Source organism: Scyliorhinus torazame, chromosome 22, assembly GCF_047496885.1.
Source record: "Scyliorhinus torazame isolate Kashiwa2021f chromosome 22, sScyTor2.1, whole genome shotgun sequence".
Lineage (NCBI taxonomy): Eukaryota > Metazoa > Chordata > Chondrichthyes > Carcharhiniformes > Scyliorhinidae > Scyliorhinus > Scyliorhinus torazame.
In genome coordinates, this window is record NC_092728.1 from 13,635,900 (window position 1) to 13,645,009 (window position 9,110).

Here is a 9,110-nt window from a genome sequence, read left to right on the forward strand (position 1 = left end):
TACAGTGACAGACCCGTCCCCACCAGTACTGTACCCCAGTGTTATACAGTGACAGACCCGTCCCCACCAGTACTGTACCCCAGTGTTATACAGTGACAGACCCGTCCCCACCGGTACTGTACCCCAGTGTTATACAGTGACAGACCCATCCCCACCAGTACTGTACCCCAGTGTTATACAGTGACAGACCCATCCCCACCAGTACTGTACCCCAGTGTTAAACAGTGACAGACCCGTCCCCACCAGGACTGTACCCGTGTTATACAGTGACAGACCCGTCCCCACCAGTACTGTATCCGTGTTATACAGTGACAGACCCGTCCCCACCAGTGGCAGACCCATCCCCACCAGTACTGTACCCAGTGTTATACAGTGACAGACCCGTCCCCACCAGTACTGTACCAGTGTTATACAGTGACACACCCGTCCCCACCAGCACTGTACCCCAGTGTTATACAGTGACAGACCCGTCCCCACCAGTACTGTACCCCAGTGTTATACAGTGACAGACCCGTCCCCACTACTGTACCCCAGTGTTTTACAGTGACAGACCCATCCCCACCAGTACTGTACCCCAGTGTTATACAGTGACAGACCCATCCCCACCAGTACTTTACCCCAGTGTTATACAGTGACAGACCCGTCCCCACCAGTACTGTACCCAGTGTTATCCAATGACAGACCCGTCCCCACCAGTACTGTACCCCAGTGTTATACAGTGACAGACCCGTCCCCACCAGTACTGTACCCCAGTGTTATACATTGACAGACCCGTCCCCACCAGTACTGTACCCCAGTGTTACAGTGACAGACCCGTCCCTACCTGCACTCGGTGTTGTCCATTGGGCCTGTTTAGTACGTCGCTCTTTCTCTCGCATGCTCTCTCTCCAGGTGCCGTACACCCTGCACCGTCTGACTGGCCTCGAGAAGCAGCACCTGTTTGTGGGACCTCAGACAGTGACGGTCATGCCTGCTCTCACAGGACTGGCTCCCGGCCTCGGTGATTGGAAACCGCACCCCGAGAAAGGGGGCGTGGCTGTGACAGACTACTTTACGTATAACTGTCTGATGGTGAGTGTCTCACTGGTGTGGGTCGCGCGAAGACGGTTAAAAAAGTAAACTCCGTGGGGGTGGGTGGTTGTGTTGAATCAAGGGGGCAGTGACTTCGGAAACAGTACATATTTCCGGGCCCACATCTAACGCTCCTCCACCCCCCGGTATCAGCACCACACTGTCGGAGGGTCAGCACTGAGGGAGCACCGCACTGTCGGAGGGTCAGGGCTGAGGGGGCGCCGCACTGTCGGAGGGTCAGTGCTGAGGGAGCGCCGCACTGTGGGAGGGTCAGTGCTGAGGGAACGCTGCACTGTCGGAGGGTCAGTGCTGCGGGAGCGCCACACTGTCGGAGGGTCAGTGCTGAGGGAGCGCCGCGCTGTCGGAGAGTCAGTGCTGAGGGAGTGCCGCACTGTCGGAGGGTCAGTGCTGAGGGTGCGCCGCACTGTCGGAGGGTCAGTGCTGAGGGAGCACCGCGCTGTCGGAGGGTCAGTGCTGAAGGAGCGCCGCACTGTCGGAGGGTCAGTGCTGAAGGAGCGCCGCACTGTCGGAGGGTCGGTGCTGAGGGAGCGGCGCCCTGTCGGAGGGGTCAGTGCTGAGGGAGCACCGCACTGTCGGAGTGTGAGTGCTGAGGGAGCACCGCACTGTGGGAGGGTCAGTGCTGAGGGAGTGCCGCACTGTCGGAGGGTCAGCGCTGAGGGAGCGCCGCACTGTCGGAGGGTCGGTGCTGAGGGAGCGGCGCCCTGTCGGAGGGTCAGTGCTGAGGAAGCGCAGCACTGTCGGAGGGTCAGTGCTGAGGGAGCGCCGCACTGTTGGAGGGTCAGTGCTGAGGAAGCGCAGCACTGTCAGAGGGTCAGTGCTGAGGGAGCGCCGCACTGTCGGAGGGTCAGTGCTGAGGGAGCGCCGCACTGTCGGAGGGTCAGTGCTGAGGGAGCGCCGCACTGTCGGAGGGTCAGTGCTGAGGGAGCGGTGCACTGTCAGAGGTGCTGTTGGTGAGACCTGTTTGGGTGGAAGGGACGATCCTCGCTGTCTGAAATGTCTGTCTCCACCCTACAGGAAGACAAAGATTTTTACAGCGAGTGTCTCCGGACTTTCTGGTCCTGTCCGACCTGTGACCTCTACATGCCCTTCACCCCCTTGGAGCGGCTGCAGCACGAGGCGAGTTGTGCGAAGCAGGGACAATGCGAACCGGGTAAGAAATATCGGAGCTGCCGTGGAGCCGGAGAATCTCGGGCCTGCTTCCCACCGTCCCGTGTGTGTGTGTGTGAGAGAGACCACCCCCTTAATCCAGCTTCCATTTCCTTCACAGCCCCCTCCTCCCCACGGCTCGACGCAGCCCCCCAGGTGGCCTCCGCCCTCCAGCTTCCGTACAGCTGTGACGCCTGCCAGCAGGACTTCCTCTTCACCCCCACCCAGATCCTCAAACACAAGAGGCAGCACCAGGTAACGTGCGGACCCGGAGGTGGCACGTAACACCGTGGGGGCGGGTGGCGTCAGGAAACCACCGCCTTTTTAACGGGGACAGAATTATATTTTTGTGCACTGCTGGAAAAGAGACTGCGGAAGTATTTCCTCTTCGACTCAACAGGACAAATAGAAGAATGCCCAATTTCCGAGGGAGCAGCGTTTATTTGTGCGGCGCGAGGACAAACGTAATATCCTCGCCCACCACCACATTCTGGGCCGAGTGGTCGCCGCTTGTGACTGTGTAGAATCGTCACGCACAACAGTTCCGTGTGGGGGCGGGCAGTGGAAGAATTCTCTAAGTAAAGCAACACGAGTGATTGTGACATCTGTTTTATTTAAATCTATACACGGTCTTTTTTTGCAATTCGTAGATTTCAACAGAAAGAGAAATGGTGAAAGTGGAACCGTCTTATTGTGCAGCAGAGGGATTAAGACGGACGTCCTTAGTGTCTGATGGGGAAGCAAATCCAGAGTTCTGAGCACAAGGTCAAATGAGGGGAAATACGACAAATTCGATCAATCTGGTGACGATTGGATCTCGCACCCCAGCGCACTCCCTCACAGAGCGACTTAACAGATATGTCGCTTGAAGCCCTCCCTCATGAAAGCAGCAGCAGAGGGGAATTGCCCTGCCTCCCCCCTCCGTCTCCACCCCAGGAGTTGGCGCTGTACGGAAGGATCGCCGTCCAAACACACCCACCGCACCCCTCCCATTCTCTCCCCACACCACTTACCGCTTCCAGCAGCCGAGAATTGGATGTGAAAGCTCAGGTGATGGACTGGCGAGGAGGATGGGACGTGCGCTAGACTGGCGAGGAGGATGGGGCGTGCGCTAGACTGGCGAGGAGGATGGGACGTGCGCTAGACTGGCGAGGAGGAGGCGACGTGCGCTAGACTGGCGAGGAGGAGGCGACGTGCGCTAGACTGGCGAGGAGGATGGGACATGCGCTAGACTGGCGAGGAGGATGGGACGCGCGCTAGACTGGCGAGGAGGCGACGTGCGCTAGACTGGCGAGGAGGATGGGGCGTGCGCTAGACTGGCGAGGAGGATGGGACGTGCGCTAGACTGGCGAGGAGGCGACGTGCGCTAGACTGGCGAGGAGGATGGGACGTGCGCTAGACTGGCGAGGAGGATAGGACGTGCGCTAGACTGGCGAGGAGGATGGGACATGCGCTAGACTGGCGAGGAGGATGGGACGTGCGCTAGACTGGCGGGGAGGCTGGGACGTGCTCTAGACTGGCGAGGAGGATGGGGCATGCTCTAGTCTGGCGAGAGGGATGGGGCGTGCTCTAGACAGGCGAGGAGGATGGGACGGGCGCTAGACTGGCGAGGAGGATGGGGTGTGCGCGAAACTGGCGAGGGTGCGACGTGCGCTTGACTGGCGAGGAGGATGGGAGGTGCTCTAGACTGGCGAGGAGGATGGGACGTGCGCTAGACTGGCGAGGAGGATGGGACGTGCGCTTGACTGGCGAGGAGGATGGGAGGTGCTCTAGATTGGCGAGGAGGATGGGACGTGCTCTAGACTGGCGAGGATGATGGGACGTGCGCTTGACTGGCGAGGAGGATGGGAGGTGCTCTAAACTGGCGAGGAGGATGCGACATGTGCTGGGTCGGTATCAAAGGGGAATAATCTTTTTTTCTGGTTTCTTATTTCCCCCCACCCCCCCAAAACGGAAGGGTGCGCTACGATGGGATGTATTTACAAAAGGAGTCGGCTGGAGGGCGTGGGGTCAAGTTTCCATTCAGCATGGTTTAATTTTGCCGCACGACGCAGACACGCCACTCCTCGCCCGTACTCCGCTAGATTGGCGGCTGTCTCCGAGGAGACAATACGAGATGATGGCTGTAAAGTGCGTGATTGCAAAGCTGGGAGAGTGAGCCTTCAGTCAATGGTATTTCCGTGAGATGGGGAAGTTTGGAGGGGAGAGAGTCACTCCCCCGAGCGACAGCAGGCTCGCACGGAGCACTGAAGATTCTGGCAGCCACTGGCCGTGTTCGCATGAGGACCTGTGAATGCAGAGAGAGAGTTAGAACGGGGCACAGTATTGACACATTCAGCCCGAGACTTTCCCTTCCGTCACAAACGGCCTATGGACTGGAAATCACCTCACTCTCGTTGGTGAGGAGGTTACGAGCCCCATGATCCAGGCACAACATGGGTGGCGCAGTGGGTTAGCACTGCAGCCTCTTCTCAGCCCCAGGGTCCCAGGTTCAATTCCAGCCCCAGCACACTGTCTGTGCGGAATCTGCACTTTCTCCCCGTGTGCGCGTGGGTTTCCTCCCACAGTCCGAAGATGTGCAGGTTAGGTGGGGTAACGAGGATATGGCTGGGCTGTGGGCCCAGTACGGGGTTCTTTCAGAGGGCGGGTGCAGACTCGATAGGCCGAATGGCCTCCTTCAGCACTGTATGGATTCACTGGATTTTCACCGGGGTAGGTGCCGCATTGTCGGAGGGTCAGTGCTGAGGGAGCGCCGCACTGTCGGAGGGTCAGTGCTGAGGGAGCGCCGCACTGTCAGAGGGTCAGTGCTGAGGGAGCGCCGCACTGTCGGAGGGTCAGTGCTGAGGGAGCACCGCACTGTCGGAGGGTCAGTGCTGAGGAAGCGCCGCAGTGTCGGAGGGTCAGTGCTGAGGAAGCGCCGCACTGTCGGAGGGTCAGTGCTGAAGGAGCGCCGCACTGTCGGAGGGTCAGTGCTGAGGGAGCGCCGCACTGTCGGAGGGTCAGTGCTGAGGGAGCGCCGCACTGTCGGAGGGTCAGTGCTGAGGGAGCGCCGCACTGTCGGAGGGTCAGTGCTGAGGAGCGCCGCACTGTCAGAGGGTCAGTGCTGAGGGAGCGCCGCACTGTATGAGAGTCAGTGCTGAGGTAGCGCCGCACTGTCGGAGGGTCAGTGCTGAGGGAGCGCCGCACTGTCGGAGGGTCAGTACTGAGGGAGCGCCGCACTGTCAGAGGGTTAGTGCTGAGGGAGCGCCGCACTGTCGGAGGGTCAGTGCTGAGGGGGGCCGCACTGTCAGAGGGTCAGTGCTGAGGGAGCGCCGCACTGTCAGAGGGTCAGTGCTGAGGGAGGGCCGCATTGTCGGAGGGTCAGTGCTGAGGGAGCGCCGCACTGTCGGAGGGTCAGTGCTGAGGGAGCGCCGCACTGTCGGAGGGTCAGTGCTGAGGGAGCCGCACTGTCGGAGGGTCAGTACTGAGGGAGCCGCACTGTCGGAGGGTCAGTACTGAGGGAGCCGCACTGTCGGAGGGTCAGTACTGAGGGAGCCGCACTGTCGGAGGGTCAGTGCTGAGGAAGTGCGTTTTCCCTTTATTGGTGTACAGGTGGGGCAGAGCGCAGAGCCAGGACTGAAGTTTGGGAACACGAGGCCCTTCCCTTCCCTCCTCCCGCAGCCCCATTCCCTCCCTCCCGCAGCCCCATTCCCCCCCCCACCCTCCCGCAGCCCCATTCCCTCCCTCCCACAGCCCCATTCCTTCCCCCCCCCCCGCCCGCAGCCCCTATCCTCCCCCACCCCGCAGCCCCATTCCTCCCCCACCCCGCAGCCCCATTCCCTCCCTCCCACAGCCCCATTCCTTCCCCCCCCCCACCCCGCAGCCCCATTCCTCCCCCACCCCGCAGCCCCATTCCTCCCCCACCCCGCAGCCCCATTCCTCCCCCACCCCGCAGCCCCATTCCCTCCCTCCCACAGCCCCATTCCTTCCCCCCCCCCCCCGCCCGCAGCCCCTATCCTCCCCCACCCCGCAGCCCCATTCCTCCCCCACCCCGCAGCCCCATTCCCTCCCCCACCCCGCAGCCCCATTCCTCCCCCCCAACCCGCAGCCCCATTCCTTCCCCCCCCCCCGCCCGCAGCCCCATTCCTCCACCCCCCCCACCCCGCAGCCCCATTCCTCCCCCACCCCGCAGCCCCATTCCTTCCCGCCCGCAGCCCCATTCCTCCACCCCCCCACCCCGCAGCCCCATTCCTCCCTTCCCCCACCCCGCAGCCGCATTCCCCCCCCCTGTAGACAGCTGTCATTACCGCTGATATTGTCACAGTAGAAGAAGTACTCATCCTTCAGCACGGGGCAGGCGGACAGCAGCTCCTGTAACCCGGGGCCTGTGATCGAGAGACAGCCCGAGAGGTCCAGGTGCTCGAGAAATGGAAGACCCCCCTGGAGCATCAGGGCCCTGCAATAGGACAGCAACGTCAACACCGTCAGCGTTCCCAGCAACCCACACTGAGCGCGGACTCCCTGAAACAGCCCATTCAGCCCCTCTGCTCCGTGCCGGTTTTCCTATCCCCACACCAGCCTCCCCCAATCCCACATCTTCTATTCATTTCTCTCTCGTGTTTATCCAGCTTGCCCCCCTCTGCCCTCAAACACATCGACACGATTCAGCTCAACCACTAACCGCAGGAGCGAGTCCCACCGACTCCCCACTCCCCGTGGGAGCGAGTCCAACATTCTCCCCACTCCCCGTGGGAGCGAGTCCCACCGACTCCCCGTGGGAGCGAGTCCAACATTCTCCCCACTCCCCGTGGGAGCGAGTCCCACATTCTCCCCACTCCCCGTGGGAGCGAGTCCCACATTCTCCCCTCTCCCCGTGGGAGCGAGTCCCACCGACTCCCCACTCCCCGTGGGAGCGAGTCCCACATTCTGCCCTCTCCCCGTGGGAGCGAGTCCCACAATCTCCCCACTCCCCGTGGGAGCGAGTCCACATTCTCCCCACTCCCCGTGGGAGCGAGTCCCACATTCTCCCCACTCCCCGTGGGAGCGAGTCCCACGTTCTCCCCTCTCCCCGTGGGAGCGAGTCCCACATTCTCCCCACTCCCCGTGGGCGAGTCCCACATTCTCCCCTCTCCCCGTGGGAGCGAGTTCCACATTCTCCCCACTCCCCGTGGGAGCGAACCCACATTCTCCCCACTCACACTCCCCGTGGGAGCGAGTTCCACGTTCTCCCCACTCCCCGTGGGCGAATCCCACGTTCTCCCCACTCCCTGTGGGAGCGAGTCCCACCGACTCCCCTCTCCCCATGGGAGCGAGTCCCACGTTCTCCCCTCTCCCCGTGGGAGCGAGTCCCACGTTCTCCCCACTGCCCGTGGGAGCGAGTCCCACATTCTCCCCACTCCCCGTGGGAGCGAGTCCCACATTCTGCCCACTCACCGTGGGAGCGAGTCCCACATTCTCCCCACTCCCCGTGACAGTGTCCCACATTCTCCCCACTCCCCGTGGGAGCGAGTCCCACATTCTCCCCACTCCCCGTGGGAGCGGGTCCCACATTCTCCCCAATCCCTGTGGGAGCGCGTCCCACATTCTCCCCACTCCCTGTGGGAGCGGGTCCCACATTCTCCCCACTCCCCGTGGGAGCGAGTCCCACATTCTCCCCACTCTCCGTGGGAGCGAGTCCCACATTCTCCCCACTCCCCGTGGGAGCGAGTCCCACATTCTGCCCACTCACCGTGGGAGCGAGTCCCACATTCTCCCCACTCCCCGTGACAGTGTCCCACATTCTCCCCCACTCCCCGTGGGAGCGAGTCCCACATTCTCCCCACTCCCCGTGGGAGCGGGTCCCACATTCTCCCCAATCCCTGTGGGAGCGCGTCCCACATTCTCCCCACTCCCTGTGGGAGCGGGTCCCACATTCTCCCCACTGCCCCGTGGGAGCGAGTCCCACATTCTCCCCACTCTCCGTGGGAGCGAGTCCCACATTCTCCCCACTCCCCGTGGGAGCGAGTCCCACATTTCTCCCCACCCCATGGGAGACCCACATTCGCCCCACAACACTAGCACCAAGGGGGAAATGTCGGGCCAGATTATGGAGTGCCTCTCCGGATTAGGATAGCGAGCCCATGCGTGGACAATCAGCATTTCAATCGAGGTCCAGGTATGAGCCAGTTGGCTTTACGAATGGGCAGCTGACAATTTGGCCAGTCCCATAACCATGACCCAGAGCGAGTCATCCCGGGTCCAGGAGAGGACCTTGGGATCTTGCTATGCGCAAAATCAGGAGCCCCACGTCGGTGACCACACATCGGAAATGCGCCTGATTGGCTGGGAGGTGCTTTGCGATATACTGGGCGGTGAGGGGGCAGGACTGATGGTCTCAGCTTGCCTGGGCGCCCCTTCCACAATTGAATCGCTGAGCTCAGCAGGCCAGCGGCCGTATGGATGTAAAGGAGGTGCCGGGGAGTCACTAATAATTTCATCATAGGAAGAGGAGGCCAGTCCACCCCTCGCGTCCTGCTCTCTTTTTTGATAAGGTGGTCTGTGACCTGATCGGCGCCTCAACTCCACTTTCCTGTCTGTCTCTGCCCCCCGCCCCCCAGGAGCCGCAGCCCCCACTGCTGTCTGGGGAGCGGGCGGGGGGGGGGGGGGGGGGGGGAGAGAATTCCACAGACTGACCCCATCCCGGTCTTCAATGGGAGACCCCCTTATTCTCAAACTGTGGCCCCCGTCCCCAGTTCAAGATTCCGCCCCCAAGAGGGGGGGAAGCATCCACCCTGTCAACCCACCCCCTCCTCAGGATCTGATGTGTTTCAAAAAGATCACCTCTCCTCCTTCGAAACTCCGATGGGCAAAGGCCCCCGACCTGCTTAAACCTTTCCCCATCAGACCCCCCCCCC

The 9,110-nt window shown here is 61.8% G+C and overlaps 1 protein-coding gene and 1 long non-coding RNA gene across 2 annotated transcripts in view; one reads left to right on the top strand and one right to left on the bottom strand.

Annotated features, from left to right (window-relative positions):
* The window catches only part of LOC140398922 (probable ATP-dependent RNA helicase DHX34), a 30,954-nt gene extending 28,114 nt beyond the window's left edge, over positions 1-2,840 (top strand). Inside the window, exons 14-16 of the mRNA XM_072487911.1 lie at positions 892-1,071; positions 2,107-2,242; positions 2,360-2,840. Of these exons, the coding sequence (XP_072344012.1) occupies positions 892-1,071; positions 2,107-2,242; positions 2,360-2,523 (480 nt within the window). The 3' untranslated portion in view covers positions 2,524-2,840. The remainder of the gene's footprint in view (positions 1-891; positions 1,072-2,106; positions 2,243-2,359) is intronic.
* LOC140398923 (uncharacterized) lies at positions 2,832-6,898 on the bottom strand. The gene is made up of 2 exons (XR_011937601.1): positions 6,525-6,898; positions 2,832-4,525 (listed from the first exon to the last, which is right to left on the bottom strand). It is a non-coding gene; the product is annotated as an uncharacterized lncRNA (long non-coding RNA).
* Positions 6,899-9,110: the final 2,212 nt, after the last annotated feature.